The 23,669-nt window shown below is 51.2% G+C and overlaps 1 protein-coding gene across 1 annotated transcript in view; it reads right to left on the reverse strand.

The window, feature by feature from the left end:
- Nucleotides 1-23,669, reverse strand: part of GATAD2B (GATA zinc finger domain containing 2B) — a 42,291-nt gene that overhangs the window by 14,334 nt on the left and 4,288 nt on the right. The window contains exon 2 of the mRNA XM_050912109.1: nt 1,481-1,810. Coding sequence (XP_050768066.1) covers nt 1,481-1,809 — 329 coding nt within the window. The 5' untranslated portion in view covers nt 1,810. The remainder of the gene's footprint in view (nt 1-1,480; nt 1,811-23,669) is intronic.

Consider the following 23,669-nt stretch of genomic DNA (forward strand, 5'->3'; position numbering starts at 1 on the left):
CTAGATCAGGTTGCTCAGAGCCCCCTCCAACCTGGCCTGGAACGTCTCCAGGGACGGGGCATCTCCCACCTCGCTGGGCAACCCGTGCCGGTGCCTCAGCACCCTCAGCCTCAAACATTTCTGCCTTATATCCAGTCTGAATCTCCCCTCCTTTAGTTTAAAACCATTCCCCCTTGTCCTATCGCTCCAGGCCCTACTAAAAGTCTGTCCCCGCAGCAAGGTCTCCCCGGAGCCTTCTCGTCTCCCGACACCCCCAGCTCTCTCAGCCTCTCTCCGTAGCAGAAGCCTTCCAACTCTCGGATCGTGTTCCTGGCCCCGCTCCAACAGCTCCGTGCCTCTCCTGTCCCAAGGACCCCCGAGCCGGACGCAGTGCTCCAGGGGGGTCTCACCGGAGCGGAGCAGAGGGGCAGAATCCCCTCCCTCGACCTGCTGGCCCCGCTGCTGCTGAGGCAGCCCAGGAGACGGTTGGCTTTCTGGGCTGCCAGCGCACCGTGCCGGCTCACGTCCAGCTTTTCATCCACCAAAACATCATGGGAAGGGCTCAGCACTTTGCACCTACTTAAAACAGGACTCCCCTGTTCTGCTCCTCAGCCTGTTTGCCAAGCCCAAGCTGGCTCGGTATCCAAATCAAGCCAAAAATCAAAATCGTTAATGTTTGTTTCCTTATTCAGCTTTCTTGGAGGAGATAAGAACAGAGGCGGGATGCACCAGCGCTGCGCAGCACATGGGACGGGCTCTCACGTGTGACCCTCTCACTCCAACTCCCCCGCGCAGAACCTGGCTGCAGGTGTTGGCTGCGGAAATTGAGTTGCCGGAGTTCACCGATGATAAAAATCAGGTGCGTGCGCGCTGCACATACGGAGAGCGCGAGCAACGCCTAAGCTTCTCCTGGAAAACAGACACAACTCACCAGCACTCGATCGCTCAGGCAACTGCTTCTCACGAGCAGTCTCAGGCTCAGCAGGAAAAACCATTTACTTCTTCCTCGCCTGGCCAGGGTCAGGTTTGAGAGCGACTGTCCGTGCCGCTCGCATCAGATCTGGCCTCCAGCTAAAGAAAAGACTTCTGCTGCCACTTTTGTAGGTGCTAATAAAAAGTCCTGGCCGGAGGGGACGCGCTCCTCCTTCACGCACGCCGGCAGGGTCTGCTCTGCTAGCCACCCGACGGCTGTAGCTTATAATACTAAATGTATGGATGGAGGAAGAAACAAAATCCATCTGGTTTTGGGGTGGAATAAGAAGGGCAGCAGAAGCAAACACAATGAAAGAATAGTGCTGAATGCCTTCCAGAGAAATTCTACTGGGAGAGCAGGCTCTGCTCCTCGGCGTTCAGCCAAAGGGACCTCGCAGACACCGGGAAGATTCCCCCAGGCCTCCAGGACCGCAAAATGTCGATTTAATTTCTGACTTGGGTTCTCACATCTGGCAGAGCACAGGATTAACAACAGGCAAGCTACAGACTCTAGTCGTTTGGCACCTACCTTCTCCTTGCGCTCATATCCACCGGCTCATCGTTAATGTTTTCCTTCCCTGGCCTCCCTGCAGTCCTGCCATCCCCATGGGGCCTAAGGCTCCCATTCAGCTTTTCTTCATAGACTTTCACACCATCCTGTTTCACCGGGAGCTCGTGGGGCACCTCAATGCCCGAGAGGTCTTTCCTCTTCAGCAGTGCCAGCATCTTCAGGCGCTCCATCGCCTCATGTCCTTCCATTTTCAATCTCTTTGCCAGGACATCATCCCGATCATCTGCTTGGTCCAAGCTCCGTTTCAAGAGGTTCAGGCGCAGAGCATCTTCCGTCATTCTGTCCATCCTGCGGGACAGAGGTTGACATAAGGACACAATCAGTATCACGGCAAACAGAAAACGGCTGCGGCAGACCCGGCTTAACTCCCCCGGGGCCTGCGGGGACCTCCGAGCCCAGCCTCCCCCCTCGGGGAGCACCGACCTCCCACGCGCCTGCATGCGGTGACCTGCCGGCAGCAGTGCTGCACGCTTTTAGTCCCGATCCTAAACCAGCCAGGCGGGGAGTTTCCCAAGCAGAAGGAACCGCACGCACCCGACGGGCGAGAGCACCCCGAAACCCTTGAGAACAGGGGCACAATCCCTCGTTCAGCATTAAAACACCGCCGGCTGCGACCTGACAAGATTTACGAGAAAGGGGAGCTGGAAAACACTCGAGTCGTCCAGGGACGCAACGAGGGCAGCTTAGCTCCTTCTCGCACCACGTGTGCCCAGCCTTCGTTTCTGTAAGGCTTCATGACTTTTGTTTTTTTGAGGCGACCCGAGGCATGGTTGGAGCCCCCTGCTATCAGTACCAATGCCACGGCATGCCAAGTTTGGCAGCAAGCTTCCAAAATACAGAAAATCCCCTACCACGCGTTTTTTCCTGCTCTTTCTACGCTCTCGGGCGAAGTCGCCCTGTTAGTCGGCGAGGAATGCAAGGCACTTCTCACTCAAAGGATGAAGGCACACACAGGACCATCCCCACCCACGCTCGCTCTCCATCTTCCCCTGCCTCTCCTCCAGGTGCAGAAATGCCCCGTGGCAAACAGATGCAGTAAGAAGAGGAAGGAGCCGCAGAGCCCATCCCAACCCCATCTCTCTGCTCCCAGGCTGATAAGAAACTAGCTACAACAAAAAAAAAGCCAAGGGAGCTCCACCTGAAAACAAGGAAAGACCAGCTCGGTGAGGTCTTTACCTACCGACATGCAGACCAGGGCTGGGGACAATGACAAACGACTGGGGAATAAGTCAGAATTAAAACGTGGCCGTCTCAAGAACGCCAATAACTTTTTTAGCTCTGCACGCCAGCAGCTCGCAGGGGCTCGTTAATAAGGTCTGCATGCTCCGAGCTGAGAGACGAGGCCAAAGCAGCCGAATCTCGGGCACCTCTGCTCCTCCACGCTCGCTTCAGGTGGAGCTTCCTAAACTTGGCTCTAAGTCACTCACGAGATAAAGCTTTGCCGAGCCAAATTTCTACCAGGAAAATGTTGTTCTGGCTCAGTTATAAATCCCCTATAATTACACATCTTCCGAAGTACAGCTGTCACACAAGTTCAACTACAGCATCAATATGGTTTCAAGGGTATGAACCGTGCTCGAGAAACCTTACTCTTAAAAAAAGGGGTGCAGTCACGGCAGGCAGCGAGAAAACAAATGCAAATCTGCAATGCAATAGAAAAAAAAGTCCGACCAAGCCTCTGGCACAGTCCGATCTCAAAGAGGCTGCTGTGTTCAGGGTGAGCACCTTAGATTTCTTTCTACTTGACAGTCTAGTCTCTCTGCAGGAAAACGCACGTCTACTGCAACCAAATATAGAAAGGCAAGCACGGGCAAGCCAAGGAAGACACATGAAATGCCGCTCTCCACCCCCATCCCTAAGAAGTGACCCCAGGTTAAATTGAAGCTGTGAGTGGCGGTGGGTTATTTAAGACACCATGGGATAGCAAGAAGCCTCACCGCACCCAGCGCTGCGGTCTGGATCCGGCTGCTGGGAAAGCGCCGAGCTCCAATTAACTCAGCCATGAAAGGGCCTCCACGGCTGCTTCCTCCACTTCATGCTCTTGGGAGATGAAAGAAAGCGAGGAGGAGGAGGGAGAAGTCCACATACCTGGCAGACAAAGGCTGACGCACAGGGAGGGAGCACAGGCACTTTCTAACCTGCCGTCGCTTCGGTGTTTGCTTGAGGACACGTTAAAAAAGCATCCCTAGATAGTGGTACCCACCCCGCGGTGCGGTCAAGTCATCCTGAAGGTTCTTCCCTACTGGGAAGCCACTTCATCCCTACAAAACGAGCTCCACATTGGTAGGTAACCTGAATATATCGCTTAAAAAAACCCCCAAAACAACACACGCCGAGCATAGGAGAGCTGGTGCCACCTTGACTGATAAGCAATCTGAAGCAATTTCACTGAATTATGTCTTGGTACTCAAAAGCCTCGCGCTGCTTCACGCACATGGATATTTCACGTCGTGTGTTCTGACACCAAGACAAATGCAGCTGTAATATTGCTGGCAAGCAGAAAAATAAAACAATACTGGAGCGCACAAAGGAGGTTCAGGCCTCCTGAGCGCACAATGGTCGTCTTCTGGCCTTCAGAAGGGTAGTGAGAGGTATCTGCACGAGGAAAACCATCAGAACGTTGTAAAAATTTGCCCATTTTAAAAAATATGAAAGGTGACATCTGCACCTCAAGGTGCCACATCCAGCAAACCTGGTACGGACAAAAAAAAGCAACGTACCCAAAGGGAGAGTTGCTGGGCTCTGAGGAGGTTTCAGATCAAGCCGTACCCCTTTGCAGGCAGTTATTTAAGCAAGCTAAAGCGCCGCCATGAAACGTGAGCAGAGTTGTGTGTTTCCTTTCAAGACCCACGGCAGCCGCTGTCCCTTTGAACTGCTACGTGGGAAAAGAGACGAAATTACCTGCTAGTAACTGCTGCTTTGGAGCTGGGCTGCCTCTGCACAGCCGTGAGCAGAAGGAAGCTGTAAAGCCCAGTCTGCAGGCACGCAGGCGATGAGGAGCGTTATCGCCACGCTCCGATCGGAGTCGGAGCACGAAACAAAGCCAGCGGCGGAGGCACCGGCACGATCTGTGTGCCAAGCAATGGAGTCGGCAGCAGCCAGGGTCCACCACCACCGAGACCACAAAGGAGACACAGCGGCGGTACGAAAGGAGAACAAACCTTTTGCTCGGCCTCTCTGCAAGACAGAAGGTCTCCTTCTGTCTCCCCTTCCCTGCAGGAAGCCCAGAGACCTACTGGTCCCATCACCAAAGTGGGGTTTTGGGTGTCCCTCGCCTACGTGGACCCATCTTGCTCCATCGCAAGAGCGGTACCACGTCCCCCAGCATCACAGCATCCCTGTGATTTTCCAGCTTTAGTGTCACCCGCTAGCACAGAGCTGGAGGACGAGTAGTTTGTCTTTTGGAAAGTTAAGGAAACACCGTCTCGGGAGGCCGAAGAGGAACGCACCGGGTAGGAAATCAAGGTCTTGGCCGACAAACACAGAGGAAACAACACACCAGCCTCCAGGACTCGATGGCCACCAGTCAGCGTGATTTCGGCAGCATCATTTAGCACATCCACTTGCTGCAGGAGGGGAGGACTGAGCAGACCATGAATGAAACCCCTGCTTGCAGAGACCGAGTAGATGGTATCTGAAGGGTTTCAAAATGCCCTCCCCTTTAACGTAAGTGGCTTCGGTACTAGAAACAAATCAAAAGCACTGTTATCAGGAACAGGTACCACAACTATTTAATCCTTTCAAGAGGAGGCTTTCCAGGCTTGGTAAGGAGCACACGCTTTCAGCCAGATTCAATAAAAATTAAATTAGGCTTCAGATTCTTTATTGAATGGGGCCCTTCAGCGTTAACACTCAGCTGCGAGGAGGGGGAAGGGGAGGGGAGGAACGGCGGCTTTACTGGGAGCCCTGGGAATTTCCAGAGCACCTCGACTGCAGAACTGGGCAAGCCAGGGGAGAGCACTCAACTTCATCCAAAAATTAGCAGAAAAGAGCAAGAATTCTTTCAGCCACGGGCTATTCGGCGAGTCTGCAGGTCAGACAGTCAGGAACTTCAGTACTGGCCCTGCTCTGTGTCACACTAACCCAAACGAAGAGCAGAGATTAAACCTCTCCGCTTCGAACTCGTGAACGAGGACTGGCTGTGGAGCATCTCCTCTCTAGCAGCAACCTGGGATTATAAACTATGCGAGAGCAGATTTTTTTTTTCCCCTCCTCTTGAATTTTAGCCACTTTTCAGAAGAAACCAGGCTTGTCAATCGGACAGTACTAGGACCATGCTAAATGGATGCACATGGAGCGATGCCGTTCAGCCGCCCCAGACAATACGGGTGTGCTCGAGTCACACCTGAAGGACGGGAGGCAACGGGCACGACAGCACATCTTCACCAACACGGCATCGCAAACCAGATCATCCAGACTCGCCTCCCTCCGGCAAAACGCTCCTGGAGATCTGGCGCAGCCCAGGAAGCAGGCTCTCCCTCTCGCTTCCCTAAGGAACTTTATTTAAAAAAAAAAAAAAAAAAAAAAAAAAAAAAAAGAAAAAAGAATTGAAAGAAAATTCTCAAATGGTGGCAAAATCCCCCAGGGGAAAACAAGAGAGCTATAAAACATGTTTTGTTTCTTTCTGACTTGATACAGACTGTAATTATCTCCAGTTGCAGCTCTGTAGGTGAGAAAGCTTTCCTGACTACCTTAAAAAAAAAAAAGCTGGTGTCAGTTTAGAGCCAACATTTAAGAGGCTCCCAAGGGAGGAGGAGGAGGAGGCCAGAGGAGGAGAAGGGACACCCTGCTCAGTCCCCACGACGCAGGGATGCGGGGCGGTCCGAGAGATGAAACGCAGCATCGACAGCAAAACCAGACCGGCCAATGCTGGAGGAAAAATGCCTTCTAGGAATACCAGCAAAACTTCTGCAGCCAAGCCGGACAACGCGCAGCACCGAGCTGTGATGGGAGCATCGCCCTTGTTATCTACCGACGGCAATTCCCCGATATAATGGACAAGTCGCAGTCAGTCGGCGTGCAGATGCTCTTCCCAAAGACTTTGGGTCCCCAAATCCGACGCTTCAGCGGCTGCCAAACATTGCCATCACCCAGGCGAGCTCCAAACCTCTTTCTCCACCCCAGCACCAGCCAGTCCCCGCAGACCCTCCTGGTTTATAAGCGCAAGAGCTCTCCTCTCCGCAGCCCCTCCACAGTTTGAACCACGCATTTCCAGCGTCACTGGTTTCCAGGCTCACCTTCATTTTTGGTTCACAACGCTCCCCACGCCCGTGGAAGACACCACGGGCACGTTGTTCTGTGCGGAAACGCGTGAGCGTCGCAGCCCGGTGCCCGTCTGCACCGATGCTGCCTTCAGCACGGTCAGGGGCAAGGCAGTCAGCTTCAGCATCATGCGCTCCTCTATACGTTCCTTTAGCTTTAGGCGGTTTTACTTCTCCGGTGCTCGAAAGACAGGTTTGCTGTTCCCAGACAAACAAAGCAGTGGCCCAATTTTCCATTTATATTTGATACAGCACCCACAAGGGAAAAAAAAAAAACAACAACCCAACATAACTATTTTAAAAGCTGGAACCAGTGAGTTGGGCCAAAAAAATGAGTATTATACTGCAGAAGCAAGCATATCTAGGGAGTAGATATAGCCAGTTCTTAACGCGCAGCCTGTACAGATAAATATCCTTCTGAGATTCACCTGATGAAGGTGGGACCAAGCAACCAAAATGTGGCAGCATCAGCAGAAGTTAATTTCAACTCAGGTTTATTGAGGGAAGCCCCGGGAGGTTACAGCCTCTTCCCTGTCTTTCTTTTAGGGCTCCTCCGTTGTGTTAACCCACACTTTTGTCTTCCTCGACTCCTACGCGACCAACCGCATCGTCCAGCCGCTATTCCCAGCCTCAGACCCTCCAGAACTAATGGATGGGTTGCAATTAACAGGCTGACACACAGCAAAGCTGAAAGGCAACGCACGATAATGCGCCATCCTACCTGCCCGACCGAGAACCAGCAGTACCCAGAAGGAAAAAAAATCTTACAAAAGAAACCAGCAGACACTCAGCAAGACTCCCCTGGAGCCAAGAGGGAGGCTGCAAGTGCAGAAAAAACAGACAGAAACCCTCCAATTTCTACCTCTGGATGCGATCCAGACCGGGAGGTGCAACCAACACTTCTCCTTTCTCGCAGGAGTCCGAGCGAGGCGCCCGAGGTCAAGGCCACGACATCCAGAAGTCACACCACCGCTGCCGGAGGCTTCCTCCAGCTCCCAGGCTGGAGCTTTCCGGCCGCCCACGCTCCAGGCAGCATCAACCACACCAAGCGTGGATCAGCCGAGGCAGGACACACTCCGACGCTCCATCCCTGGCTGGGCAAGAGCAAAGTCTCCTCTTTTCCTCTGCTCTGGACTCTCTGCATGAGGGATCTCTGATCCGCCTCCTCTCCAAACTAGCCAGGGCTAAAACTTTTTGCAGCGTGCTCCAAAATCCTCCTGGCAACCCCGCTCCTGCCTTCCTGCGAAGCTGTTTATACTGGACGCCGTCACAAGCATCCGAGGCAAGGCAGACTCCACAACAGATCTCCTCTGACATTTCTTAAAAGGAAAATCTTCCCCCGGCCACGTGGTTCCAGTGACACAAGGTCTCCCCAGTCCCACTCCGCCCAGTAACAACCAGTTTCCTTGCTCATCTCTGCTCCAGCAGCACAAGGAGTTACTACGAGCAGAGCCACCACACAGAGGCAGCTGACAGTCCTGGAAGAGCCGAGGAGGCTACCTGGGTTCCTGCCTCCGAGGAAGCATGAAAGGAAAATAAAAGGACAAACCAGACCTGGCACCTGCTCTGCTCCTTGCAAAGCCGCTCGTCTTCCACGGAGGAGAAGGGCGAGGACACGCCGTGCACCACGGGCCGGGCAGCGCCTCCGGGTACCAGTGCACAGAGCAAAGGGACGTGCTCCGTGTGCAGATCACACGTTTGTTTCTCTTCTTGTTTCTTCGTCGTCCAGGTAAGACATCACCTTTATAACCCTGCCTGTACCTGCTGCTTAACGCGACACAGCTTTGGGGCAACACCGGCTGCCATCAGCCAGCCCGGAGCAGCGGAGGAGGCAGCGCCGGCCTGGCAGGTCCTTCTTGGAGGACGAAGCACCGAAAGCAAATCTTTCAGCCCTTGCCTGATTCAGGGCGCTCGCAGCGCTCCCCAGCTCGCAGCAGCTCCATAAAGCCTGCTGGGATGCTCAACGCTTGCAATGAGGATGAGGCCGGTGGTGAGGAAGTCGCTCAGGGTAGCCAGGCTGTTCATGATGGTGTAGTACTGACCCCGTTCCACATTACAGCATGACCACGCGATGGTCAGGCACTGCAGACGCTGAAAATTTTGCGGGAGGGGTAGCGTGCACGTGCATATCTCCTGCACACACGTTTATGGATGCGCCTACAGGAGAGAAAATCCTCCCCGTGACAAGCAGGTCGCTAAACCAGAGCCCGATGGAGAAAGGAGGAGGGCTGTATTAAAAGAAAGCTGGTCACGCTCAAACGAGGAATGGGATCGTACAGTCCTTTGCAAAGGTTATCGGCAGAGTTTGGGTGGGGAGCAGCGGTGCTCCCAAGCGCCAGCACCATCCACCGAGAAGCGAGAACTGAACGCAGACGGACGGGAGTCTGCAGCAGCTTCAGGAGACCAGAAGCATCCTAAACCCTTTGAGAAGGGCTGTTTTCTAGAAAGATTAATTTCTACTCTTCCCAAGCGCAGCCTAAGTCCATCCGCGTGCACGGACCGCTACAGCCTAACGACGCTCCAGCAGACGAGAAGGACGCTTTTTCTCCCGGTCTGATAGGGAAGGAGAGACGTACAGAAATCATCGCCAACATCGGCACGGACTACGTGACAGGGTCCAGGAGGGCAGAGCATCTCCCACATCCCACGCGGGCAAGAACAGTTTTCAGTCATCATCGTCAACTAGAAGGACGCCATCCTTCAGCCACCGACACACGGCCAGTAACACCAGTCACCAGTAAATCCCAACCAAGTATCTTTTATTCTTCCAAGCCATCCAAGCAGACCCTAAGCACTGAGGGAAGCTAATGGTCTCAGAGTCGCCTTTCCACCTCCTGAGTGCCAGACCCAGCCTAAATCCACGGGCTCAGTGTTGCTTCCAGCTTCAGCCTAGACTTCACACCAGATTTTGCCCCAGCAGGAATAAGCCCCACTGGGACAAGAGATTTTGGAAGCAACGCGGGTACATCCCCACCCGCCCCACGAAATAAAACCCGAGGGGAAGTAGGCACCTTCACGCGCAATTCGGAAACAGTCGGGGCTGCGTTAGTTCAAAAAAGCGAACAGGCTGGATTACCAGAACAAATGCATTTATAACACACAGGGTCGCACAGAAGAGACTCGGCAACTCGGGCACCTGCACCAGCATCCAAATCCCAACATCCCCACGTGATCCGTAACGTTTGCAGGGACCGAATGCCCAACCGGCGTGTCCGTCCCCACGCGCCGCGGCCAGGTTAGAGCGAAGGCGCTCCAAGCAGCAATGCCACCATCTTGGTCCCTCCAAACAACAGGAACCGCGCCGTGCCGTAATTTATATATTAAAAACTATTACGTCGGTGGAATAAAAGCTGGTTAAAGCCCTGTTCTGCTGGGCTCGGGGAGCAGAAATGGCATTTACGTGTGCTGAGGAGGCGAGGTCCAACTTACCTGAACGTGTTCTGCTCCCGCTCTTCAAAAGCCACTTTTGCACCCCTGAATCGCACAATTGCCCTCGCACGCTTAAAAACACGCCGAGCCCGTAGGCAAACGGCGGGTTTCACGCGGTTTGGCTCCTCGTCCAGAGCCCGCCGGCGCCGTAGGATGAAATCGTGTGTCTAGGGGCTGCCGAGAGCCCGGCACATGCACCGCTCCGACGTCTTCGCTTCCATCTAGGCTGAATACAAACCAACATCTACGTCGTAAAATGCATTTCAACACAGCACACACAAAATGGCTGGCTCCCAAGACGAGCATTTCCATACAATACTATAAAAAGGATAATAACCTAAAAAGGTAATTATGACTTAACGGCTCGGCAGTCTGAAGAGAGATCTGCAAGAACACTGATGCAGAGGGGGAAAAAAAACCCAACCCACTATCGAATAAAAACGTGCTGCTCTTTGAATCCTGACGCTACGGATTGTAAGTTGTCAAGAAATACTACGCTGGGCTTGGATTATTGTGTGAGCCGCAAAGAGAAATACTACGCTACAGCCCTGTGGAGGAATTTTTGTGCAGGTAAGAAAGAAAATATGTAGGGCCTATCGCAGAGATTTTATCGAGAGCAGAACGTGCACGAGGCTTTAAAGAAACACACAGTCCTAAATACAGCCTTAACAAAGAGAAAATAGCTGACAGAGTCTTTAAAAAAATTCACCGAGTGTAAAAGAAGAGTCATTCATAAATCAGGGGGTTAAGCAAGGCTTCTCCCTGCCATTCAGATGCACGAGAGGGGAATTAAAAAAAATAAGACAAAGAAAATATTTTAGAAGACAAACCGTGAGGCTAGTTTTCGACAGGATCGGGGAGCTGTCTCTCGGTTGCAGCAGACCGTAAATTCTTACAGTCGTTTCGGCGCAAACTCGTTAAACAGTTCTGCTGTTTCCCCTTCCCATCCCCAGCTCCGAGCAATGGGAGACACCGGTCCCCCCGCCTCCGACAGCCCTGCTCCCCACCCGACTTCCTTCACCTTTCCCCGACAAACCGGAGCCCCATCAAGAAAGCAAATTAATAAATGAACGGAAAAAAAATATTTGTCTATGATTCTAAGAGCACCGTGGTCGGTACGGACACATTGCAACTTCCAAATCGACCCCGTCTCGCCGGATAAAATGCCCGTGGCTGCAGCGGGGGGGGGGATTGCACGGCTCGTGAAACACAACCCGGGCCCCCCCAAGACCCCGAATCACCGCCGTCCAGCTTGGAGCAGCCCCGGGTTTTGCAGCCTCAGGTCGAGTTTTGCACAGTACGAACCTAACGGTGGGCAGAAAAAGTGCTTCTTTCCCTCTCCTATCTTCCCCTCCTAAGTTTCCATTTTCAGCAAAGTTCATTTATGAGTAGGAGGTAATCACGGCTGCTGCATCCAGCGCACCGGACCTTACACCTTAGCCCATAAAATCATTTTCAGGTTGTGGCAGATGGGGAGAGGGGAAAGGAAAAAAAAAAAGCTGCTTTTGGCCCCTCAATGGGGTGGGGTGAGGGGGAATAAAATCTAAAAACACTCCTCCTGCTTCACGGGGAATTTGGCTGTGATCGGACGCTTTGGGGAAAGCCAGCCCTGCCAGCTGGAAAACGCTCCCCACCCTCGACAAACCGGTCAGTTAGAAAAAAAAAAATAAAAAAATATAATACTACTACTACTAAAGGAGAGGGGGAAAGGGGAGCGCTCGCCTCCATCCTCCTCCACCTCTCCTCCCCATCCGTCAGGCTGAGCAAGCCGGGGATGACGCAGGCTTCCTTATATAATGCGCCGCGATTTCCTCGACTGCGGGCCCTGCCTTTGTGCGCGCCGCACGCTCCTGCGCGCTGGCGGCGAGCCACGCGCGCCCGTCAGCTGGCGGCCTCCGTGCACAGCGGGGCCGGGCTGACATGAAAAGAGGGGAGAAAAAAAAAAAAGTAATAAAATAAAAGGGGGGGGGGGATGATGCTGTTACATCAAACCATCAGCGCTACAGACAAAAGGAAAAAAAAAAAATCTTATTTATTTATTTTTTTTTTTAATACCCGAAATCAGCCTTCCCTTGCAGCGGTAGAGCGGGGAGGGCTGGATTTAGTAATTCCAGCAGAATAGCGATGGTAGGAGCCTGGAGAGAGGTGGGTTTTTTTTGGGGGGGGGGGGGGGGGGGGGGGGGGGGAGAAGGGGGAAGGGAACCGCTCCAACAGCAAATACAAGCAACAGTGCTAGTTTTCTCCTTAAAATATTCTGTAAAGACATTACATTTAGCTGCCAAACTCATGTTAAAAAAAAATAAAAAAGAGAGAGAGAAAAAGCAGATCTGATAATCCATAAAGAGCCTTTTGTCTGTTAAAAAAAAAAAATTAAAAAATAAAAAAAGGACAGTCTAAAGAATACTTACAGGTACAATATTCCTGCTGCCTCCTCTAGTTGTCAAGAAAATTAGGGAGAAAAGAAGGGGGGACAGGAGAGCCGGGGAGCGGGGACGGCGGAGCGGGAAGGGGGGAGAGGAGGGCGAGGAAGAGCCAAGCTTTTTTTACGAGGAGCCCTCTCGGAAGAGCATGGGCGGCCCCGCGTGCCATCCCCCTCCAGGGACCTGCAGAAACCCTGTCTCAAAACGGGCACTTCCCTGCCAATCATGCGCTGTACTGTTATATTAAACAAAAGAAAAGGGGGATGCTTACTTTTACCCATGATGCCTAGCGGGGCAGGGAAAAAGAGGAGGAAAAAAAAATAAAAAAATAAAAAAAACCAGTTGCAGCCGGTTTGTAACCTCAGGACATGGAATTATCTCTTAATTTTTTTTTTTTTAATTTTTTTTTTTTTTTTTTTTTTTTTAAAGTGGGTTGTGGTATGAGAGCCAGTTGGCTGCCGCCCCTCCCTCCCCCCCCGCCGCCAGCAGCCCCTGGCCCCCCGCCAAACTTTGTCTTCATTCATGAGAGCTCCTTTCCTCTGATGGTATTTTAACTGTTTCGCTCCCGATAAAACGACGGTCGGGTCCCTCGACGCTCTGCACGCCGAGCCGGCGCACGCGGGGCTTCGCTGCCCACCCCCACCCCCCCCCCAGTCAAAACCAAACCCGCACCCCAAGGTAGGGTAAGGTGGCAAAGCATCCTCTCCAGCGCCCGGCTCACGGCACGCCGGTCCCAGCGAAGATGCCGAAGGATACCGGCGAAGCCAACCGTGGCAGCGAGGGTTGACCGGCGGCACGGGCGACCGCATCCCTGCTCGCTGGAGGAGGGCATCTTCGCACCCTTGGGACAGCAGAGCCTGGTCCGGAGCTCCGACCGGAGCGGCCACGGACACCTGGTTTCAAACACCCGGATGGTTTCGAATGCGCTGGCTGCGGATCTGGCATCTCATCTTCCCTCCTTCGCCGGACAGGAAGGATCCGGCAGGATTTTGGCTGGCGGTGGGGGCACCGCGGCACCTGAGACCAGACTGCAGCACAGAGCGGCTCTACCAAACGTCAGGCTGAGCTGTTTTACCCAAATTTCAAAGACAACCGATTCCCGCGGCTCCTCACCCTGCAGCACCGGCACGGGTCCCTACGGCGAAGAAAAGGATGCCCCGAAGTCTAGAGGTGGAAGCAAGCGGGTAAAGATGAAAAGCGGGAGGAACCAGCAGTGAGGATGACGGTGACAAGTTTGAGGCCTCGTTAAGGAATTAACATGCATTTTGAGTGTCCACCACACCAAGCAGCTCCTCCGAAAGGAACGAGGACAGAAATGATTCCCATTCGGCTTAGTCCAGCTCCGCTGAGCCCATCAGCTTTTTATGAAACTGGAATTATCGAATTCGGTTTCTTTATGCTGAAAGCAGAAATAAAACCAATAATCCCCCGTCTTTGCAAGCCAGAACGGAGAACCTGAGAGCCGAAGAGCCCAACATGAAAGCGAAGCGAAGCTGGGCTACCGACGCTTACCCTACCCAAATGTCTACTGATACACCTCCAGAAATAGGTTAAAAAGCTTGGAACAGATATTTTTCGAACGACCGTATCCTTTTCACAAAGTATCTCCAATACTTTTTGCCATTTAAAGTTCCTATCCAAAGGGAAAGACCTAGGGCTCACCCAGCTCCCCACGCCACATCCTTTATTAGGACTGGTCCGGCCTAAACCCCCTCCGTTAACGAGTCGGTTCAAGTATTTTCCAAAGCTGGTGAACGGACAGATTACCCCAAAACCCAGCACAAACCTGGCTTTGCTAAACACAGAACGGGAATCAGCATCTCAACGGTTCAGATGAAAACGGTTGGTGTGACCGGGCAGCTGAAATAACTGACAAAATGGGAACCTTCCATTTTGGGTTGCAAATCACAAAATGGTGCTAATCAAAGGTTAACAAGAGCGCTAGCGTCAATTTGGAGAGACTCCCTGCATGTAATTAGTATTAGTACTACACTTAATTTATTTGTGGAGCAAGCAGAAGTGACCGACTTACAAATTACATCTTTTTCAAGATAGCGCACGCAGGTTTCACTGGTGTTACACGCTGAAAGCATTATCAAATCATCTTCTAAAAATAAAGCTATTACACAGTGCACAAATAACCATGTAATCTATAATACCCAGTAACTAGCACGTATTTAGTCAACCTATGGGCTGCAGAGAATCTGGTAATTAGGCAGAGTTTCAATGCCACTCCAAGCACTGGTACTACCCGACTTTGCTTTTATTAGATAAAATGGAACAATTTCGTTTACAAAGGGGGAAATAACTAATTAGGCTTTAATTACATGGTAGTTACCATAGATTTATAAACTAATGAGGTGGTGGTTTGGGCCCCAATAAGGTTTATTTCCAGGCTGCGTCCACCGAAAACATGCAGACCGAGCGGCAGGTCGCGGGAGAAGGGAGAAGAGAAGCGCAGGATAAGAAATTGGTATTTTTTAAGAGAAAACCCAAGCGCATTACGGCTGAGAAGTCTTCAGAAAAGAAGGTATTACATTGGGAAGCCTCTCTTCCATACGGCGTGAAGAAACCCGCAGCCTCCAACGGGCTGCCGTTGGTGGTCATCGCTGGCGGGCACGGCCCCTCCACGCAGAGGTGGGCAAGCGTGGCTTCTCCCAGGGAGCAAACACTCATCTTTCACAGTATTTGTTCAATCCCAGGAAAAAAAACTACATGGCGATACCTGGGAAGTGCTTCTCAAGTCCAGCCGGGGCTGGAGGCAGCCCTCACACCAACATCCCGGCACCGGTTTTCCTCTTCCTCCGCAGACTGCCGTTACCTTTAACGTTAACGCTGCTTGGGTCCGATTACAGACAAAGTTGAGCCTCCCTTCATTTAAAACCCAGAATTGAGATGGTTTTGCCGACCGTCCCTCAACACTCATTCGGGTCTTCGCAGCTGAAATTCAGCTCCCCAACGCTGAGTCCACTTCTGATGCTCAGTGCAGCCCCAGCCCATACACTGGTATTCACTGGTATTCACCTCCCCGGGCACCGCAGGGAGATTTTGCCCAGCCTTGCAGCTTGTCATTTCTTCACCACGTCATGGAGAAACATCAACTGGTATCAAGGAGGAGACTGCACTACCTCAAATGGTTCCCTCTAGGGCAATCTCCATCCTACACTTCTTTATCTCACCTCCTCACTGACATCAGCCCACTGCGGCAAAAAGTTTCTTCAGTATTTTTCTCTGTTCTCAGTCGTTTCCATTCTCTGATTTTTTTAGGACCATTTCACGCTTTTTCCATACTCCCCATCTTCCTCCAGACCTTTCATCCTTGTTTTAAGGCGTGCAAAGATTCAGCAGAGATTAAACTGTTTCCAACAAATTAGGGGTGGTTGAAGATGCCTTGCATCTCTCCTCCTGCCCTGTCCTTTATCCCGCTGTTGCAAGGCTTCTGAAAGATCTTTACGGCCAGGATGGGGAAAGGTACTGGTAAAACATCACTGGACTGTTCATTTAATTGAATTTTAGGGTCCTTTCATAAGGACCCATCCTCTGGGTGCTTCTATTTCCAGTATGAAAAGGCCTTTGACAAAGTCTGCAAAAGTGCTAACAATAGCTGCTTTTATGCGGCTCTGTTTCCCGAACCCAATTCATTATCTGCAGGTGATCCATCGCTGAGAAATCTCTCCCCATTCCCGTCGGCTCTGCTGGGTGATTAGCCCAGAAGTCCCCATCTTCTCTTCATTTACACTTTTACAGCGATTCTTATATATAATACACAAAGGACGGGTGGCAAGGGTCTCTAGGGCGGCAAACCTTCAAGCTTTCCCAGGTAATTAATCAGGAAGGTAAGAAAGAGGCGGCCGACCAGAAAAGTAGGATGCGATCGCCTGGAGTTAATTTTTTGGGACGAAATATTTGGAAAGTTTAAATTATAAAGTCACTCGTTAAAGGACTAACGTAGCGTGGTACCCAAGCAACGGCAGGGTGGATCTAGCCCATGATCTGACCACCGCACATCGGTCCAGGAAACGACGACGGTGCCACAACCCCAAAATAAGCAACAAAATTGGGTAATGCTCCCGACACCGGGGACAAGCAATGAATCCACCGCATTTAACCGCACAGAAGGGTGTAAGAGATGAAGAGCAGAGGGTGGGTTTGAAGGTACAGGCTGGTAACGAGGTTGAGCCCAGAAGGCTCCCAACGCCCGGTGTGAAGATGGCAGGAAGGCTAATTTCATATACAAACCCGTTATATGAAGTTATGACAAGATGAAAGCCCACAGTCCGAAGAGCGGTAAACGTCACGATAGTCACCGGGGAGGAGAAAAAGATTTAATTACAACATTTCTACTGAATTTTAAATTCAACCAGAACTAAACATCCAACGGCAGACAGTTGTTGATGGTGTAAATATAAGAATAGTAATAAAGTCAGCAATTCAAAGCAATAACATCCCTGCAGCGCTAAAGGACGGGGACACCGGCAGCATCGCTCCTCAGTGTTGCCTAAATCCCGTGCCGAATCTCCAGGCGAGACTCCACGAGGAACGGAAGGACTAAAAACACAGGTCAGGATAGACTTGCTTCCGTGCTGCTGGTATTTCAAATCAACACATCTAAGAACGATAAATCTCTCCTAATCATTTTTCTGAGGGGGAGAAAAAAACCCCAAAAACCCAGTCCCGTGAACTGTGACTGCTCTTCATTGTGCCGGGGAGCGCCGGAGTCTCCAACATCGCAGGACCCAAATGGGACAGCTTTCCGCAGCAGAGCGAGCGATGGGAATAGGGTGGGTTTCCCTAGGACTCATCTCTTCCCTCGTTGCTTATTCCCCACCTGCGCTGTCCTTCGGTTATACATCCGTCATCCAAGCTGCCTCTTCTCCTCCAAAGCAGAGGGTTCCTGGAGCAAATCACCTCCTCTTCATGTTTTTTGGACTTTCTTTCCTTCCTTCTCATTAGCTAATAGCAAGCAGATGATTGTCATCATCACAATGCAGCTTCAGACTAACAACAAGTACTTTGAAAAATATTTTGGTAAAACTGGAAGACAATTACATGAGGGAAGGAATGATTTTTTTTTTTTATTTTTAATTTGCCATTCAATACGACTTCAAAGCCTGCTAATCTCAAGGCAAAGGAACTGGTTAACAAGGTTTCACCAGCAAACTCATACGAAGCAGAACAACGTTCACCAGGAAAAGACCGCCAGGACTGCCTCAGCATAATTCACAGTTATTTCATTTTCTATGGGCTAGTCCCAACCGGCATAACCCCGCTACCTAAGTCCAGTCCAGGTCTGGGGTTAACCCCTCTGAAGTGATCAATTCTCTCTAAAATGCAACACAACCAAGGCTCAGATCTGTCCTTTGACTGATCTCCTTCGAATTTTGCAGTACAGCGCCGAGGTTAGCTCCCCTCACTCACTTTTAATGGCAATTTTAACAGACCGGTCACTATCCATGACACCACCGACTAGCTGCAACGCGGTATTTTCATCACAGCGCTATCCCACCGGAAAGCGAATGGACGGCAGTCCTATTTCTATCCTCACCACAAAGCGTGGGAAGCTAACCATGTCCAGCAGCTGCCGGCTTCCCAGTCCAGTTGTTTTCAGCCCTGAAATGTAAAACTAGCGAGCGGCACTTTGGGTCCACGTATTTCGGAGCAGCAGACTAAATGAGAGTAAAGCAAGCACGATCAGCATAAAAATGCCAGTGTGAGAGCAAAACAACAACAAAGTCCATACAGGGAAGAGAAAGCAAGGAGTCCGGGGGCTGCTGGTGGTCCAACCAAATCCCATTCGCAAGCCATCGAGAAAATGGGCTCGCCGGCACACTGAACCCATGAAACACCTGAAACTGCCATATGGTGCCCAGCAATTTATTAAGACATCCTTGGTGGCTTGGAGCAAGCTTCGCGACCCGTCATTCCTTCCATTTATCCAAATCTCAGTGAAACACACCGACTAAATACAGCTGAGCCCAGAAGGGAGGTTATTTTAAAACGGTTTTGCTAAAGAAATTCAGGATCTGATCTTCCGTTGAAGCCATTCCTTTAAAAACAAGTCTATTAGCACCTTTCCCCTATTTCAGCGGACACGTGTGTTCTTCCAGGGCTACTGAACACGCAGCGTTCCGTTAAACCGGTGCCTCCGAATCGAGAGCGGAGACTCCAACCACAGACACCGAAGCGCCGCTTTCCTCCACGTGGCCGCTGGTTTGTTGAAATTGTTGCAGGGATTAAAACAATAAGCTATTGAAATGCCAAATCGGACTCACGCTGCACTAGTAGGTATTTAAAACTGTCAGGTCTCCAAGATTAAATTAGAATCAGGGACTTTAATAAGAAGCAAGTTAAGGAGTGATTCATAGCATTAGGTTTGGACTTACTCAACAACAAGGGACTATTACCAAGCAACCATTTTGAAACTCTCTGAAAGTCTGCATCTGTCTGATTGATTTCCTCTCACTCAGAATTCCCTTATAAAAACAAAAAATCTAAAAAGCATCATCTCTTGGCTGGCGACAAAGGTAAGCCAGACTGCGCGGAGCGTTAATAGCCGCGTTTGAGGAGCGGACAGCTTCGTTCCAGACACGGGAGCTGCGTTCTCCACCTGCGCGGGCTACACCCCGCACATCAGTCGCCCGCTCTGGGTAATCGCTACAAACCACCACCTAAAAGGTGGTTTTAAACTGGGAGCAAACTGGGAGCCGCTCAGCTGATGCCCAGATTTCCAGCTACTCCCCAGTCCAAGCCCTGGTGCAGACCTTCACTCGGCCACCTAATCAAGACAGCGACCCAACTTTAACAAATACTTCACAGCATAAATCTTAAAATTCCCTACAATTACGTAGCAAGTCACACAGCACAAAGGACGAGTAGGTTTTCCGTTCAGTATCTCAGTCCCTCACTAAACACGGGTAGTTGCCGGAGTGCGGACAGAGAGACTACACCTGCGGCTGCGTGTAAAGATGCTGCAGAGTTTCATTAACTTTACGCAGTTTGTTTCTGGATACATGCGTATAGCTCTCAGCAACTGACTGGGAAAACAAAAATACATATATATAAAAGAACCATTTTTAAATGGCAAAGTGTTTAAATTTAAAACTCCAGATTACAAAAAAAAAAAACCCAAAACATTATGATTGGCAAAGCATATGGGGCCTTTGAGATAATGTCCTGCCCCCTCCCTCCCTCAGCTCCTCTCAGCAGCGAGGAGTTTCAGCTCTTTTGTCTTTTCAGGGACTAAGTTAATTTTATTCTACTCAAACAGCGACTCTGCTGCAGACAAAAGGAAAAATGAAGACCCACTGCAGTGAAACAAGTTTTATAATTCATTAAAGTGAATTATCTTTCTTCTCCTACAAACTGTGTTAGGCAGTCGGAGGGGAAAAAAAAAAAGAAAAAAAGAAAAAAGAAAAAAAAAAAGACAAGCACAATGTTAAACCCAGAAATTGTGAGCAGCAAAAACCTCGTCAGCAGGAGGATTTCAGGTTATCCATCTCCCTTCACGTCTCCCCTGCTCCTCAAAGGGAGGACGCGATACCAGGGCACAGAGCAAGATCTCGCACGTTTGCTTCGCAAGTCTTTGTGCCGGGATGTCGATGAGAAAGCTTCTTGCACGGACCGGAGGAGACCGGAGAGCCGGAGCTGACTTACACCCCAAAGCACCTCGCCAGGGCAAACAGTTTGGGGGAAAAGAGCTAGATTTAGTCTCCGACGAGAGGCATTTCAAGAGGACACATCCTCCTTCCTTGCTGGGAGCTTGAAGAAACACACTTCCATGTGTTTTCTTGCTCATAGGGACGTGGCCAAAAGGTATTCGAGCTCAGCGGAAGAGGGATAAAAAGCCTGATCCCAACACATGAGCTCACCAAGACAGCAGGGAGAGGTCCGGCCTCTTTCCTCCGAAATCCCGTTTCCGTAGCTTGCTTCTTGGGACCCCTCTGCCTTGGGAAGAGGAGGGATGCACCCGTCTGCTCCCCAGGGGAACCCTGGCCATCCGAGACCGCAATATCAAGGCCCGGGAAGATCTGGATGGAGAAAGGCAACGCTTCGAGACGCCGCATGCAGAAAGGTTGCTATTCCCTGCAAATATTGATCTTCATGCAGGTTTGGTGTTAAAGATTCCGTTTCTAGCTCCCCATACCGAACCAGAGCATTAACTGGAATGAAAGATAAGCATTTAAACGTTTTGGCTTCATGTATCAAAGCACACAGCTGCTCTGCTCCCAGGTACGGACAGGGCATAACCCAAAGCCGCAGGTCCAGGAGATGGGAAACAGGCAGTAAGCAGCGGCATCCTTTTCCCAAGATGACAGATGGGTTTTGGTTAGGTTTAATCCCAAAGAAACAGGATTCTTGCATTCGTTTTCTAAGATTTAATGAAAACAAGGCCTAAATCCAGGATACTCTGGAAAAATACGCTTACTGGCTTCAGGCGGTTTGAGCTTATGGTCACTACAACTTGCCCCAGAAGCCCAAGTCCAGCAGCACCGGGGTGCGGAGCAGGAGCACGGCTACCACCGCCCCTACAGGATCCAAAACCGGGTGTTTTAAGGCATTTTTAACTCTTCCATTGAACCGAAGGGCACACGGCCACAAGTTATTTTATTATGAGCACACGCCTGGCCCCCGCGCAGCCATACCGAGCTGCTATTTTGACGCAGGCGCCCGAAAGACATCAGCGCACGGCTCCGGCAGCCAGCACGCTGGGAGAGCGCATGCACCAGCCGCCCCACCGACGGCACCGCGCGTTTGCATATTCAACAGCAGCGAGGTTCGCCTTTAAAAGACCAGGCATGAAAAATTTACGCAGGAAAAGAACTGCTACGAGAACGTCAACCGCTGCGACGAAAACCAATAAACGGGAGGAAACGCGTGGCTCGGGGCAGATCCTCCAGCACCTCCGAACACAACAGGACACCTTTCCTCCTTCCTCCCCGCTCCCCGTTGCGCCACAGGAATGGAGGCGACACAGCTCATTTCAGCCCAAACTGAGAATTTCCTCTGGCTTTTGCTTTCCGTCACCACCTTAACGGTCTTTTAATGCCCCTCTCTCCCCTCTTCCAGCTCTTTCGATCATCCGGCAGGATGCTCCTCCAACCTCGAGGAACCAGGCAGGGCTTGTAAGCGAGGGCTGCCTCTAATCTACCATCGGGACTCTGAAATCGGACAATTTCAGGGTTCGGCCCCAAAATACGCACTCAAACCAGAGCAGTAGCACCCTCCATCCAGCGAAGGCCTGTTAAGCCATCCCGGCACGTGCACGGCTCCACCGGAGTTGGCACCACCTACCTGGAAATACCGGCTGCCGCCGCGAAGCCAAAAGACTTTGATTAGGGATGAAACAAAATGGATGCGGCTTCGCAGGACCGATGTGCAACGGTCACGTCGAGGCTCCACGGAAAAAAAGGCCCCGAGGCTCTTTACAGACTCCTCCGCGCCGGTCTTCGGTCTAATTTTAGAGAGGAGGCTTGGAAGCGCCTCTCCTCACACCCTCCAAATTCCAAACGCTGGTGCTGGTCTTCAGAAGGATTTCAGGCATATTCTGGATACCGTTATCACAAATAACCGGATACTATTCCGCGTCCAAGGGGCAGAGTTGCAAAACTAATTGCGATCCGAAGTTTAGCGTTATCCCCTTTTCCTCAATACATCTTCAATAATCCCGTCGTTGCGAGGGCTGAGAGCGAGCAATTAGAAGCGATATGCCACATTTATATGAAAATCATGGGAGAATAAAAAAAAGAAAGAATAAATCCCAGCACTGTAGCCTGTTCCCCGACCCACTTCCCACGGATGGGGACGAGTTTTCCGAGGTCTGTGCATGCAACGAGGCGCTTGACAAACCTAAAAACATCCGACCCGGGGTAATCGCCCACTCTGCTTTTGCAGAAGACAAGACCGTAAGGCGACAGGAGGGAACCGATTAGTCACAACAAGGCAGGCCCTGTACCTTAGGGCAGCATTATCAGCAAACGGGCCAGGGCTCTACTTGAAAACACGGCTTTGTTTTGTTAGAAGTAGCACCTCGAGTTGTTAAAACAAACGGAGGGAGAACCTCGCTCTTGTATTCATTATACAGAGCTCATCGCCCCAGTTACGTGGGTCACACTGGGGAAAACCAACAAAAAAAAAAAAAACCCTGAAACTACTTCAGTTTTCCTTGATTCCATTAAAAAAAAAAAAAATTAAGATTTTGGGCATCTGAAGGGGAGAGAGCAAAGGGCAAGGAACCCCTCCAAGGAAATACGTGCGAGATGCAAAAGCTGCCCAGCTCAAGGCCAGGACCTGCGATGCCCAAAGGAACCCCCCCGCGCCTGGGGGTCCCCGGGTCCCAGCTCCGCTCCCCAGCCCGAGGCGGCTTCTCTCTGTAGCCCCACTGAGTCCATCGCTGGACCCAGGCACCACCACGACGCCGGGACGGCTTCCATCCTCTGCCCAATTAACCTGTGATATAATTTCCTCCAAATCAGGTTTGGCGTATGAACCCAGCGGTGTCGGAAGGCCGGTTTCCAGTTTAGCTGGAGGTCTGGGAAAAAGCAGGAAAGCTTGGGACGCTGTGCTCGGCTGGCGATGCTCAGGGAAGGGGGAAAGCCACCAACAGCCTCAGCTGCTCCATAGGCAGCTGGAAAGCACCAGGACAGCCACCAGGTACGTAGCTCCACTTTATGGTTAGCTGAACTTTAAGTCCATTCATTTCCAGCTTTAACAAAAAACAAAAAAGCAGGAAAACAAGAAGCAGCGCACATCCACGGGCCACCGGCATCCCTCCGGCCACGAAGTTTTGCCATCCACCCCAACCGCACCGTGAGAGCGCGGGCAAGCTGGGCTGTCCGAGCGCCCGAAAGCAAGATCCCGACCGTCACACCGGGCACGTTGACGTATTCGTCAAAGTCCCAATTTCAGAGTAATGCTCTTTAAGGGAAAAAAAATAATTTAAAAAAATCTCTTTTTCAAATGACCCAGATAAGGATTTCAACTCCACCTCGCACAGCAAGTACGTGCCACGGCAAAACGAGCCTTCCCCAGGCAGACGGT

The sequence above is a fragment of the Gymnogyps californianus genome, chromosome 29, assembly GCF_018139145.2.
Source record: "Gymnogyps californianus isolate 813 chromosome 29, ASM1813914v2, whole genome shotgun sequence".
In the NCBI taxonomy this organism is placed as follows: domain Eukaryota; kingdom Metazoa; phylum Chordata; class Aves; order Accipitriformes; family Cathartidae; genus Gymnogyps; species Gymnogyps californianus.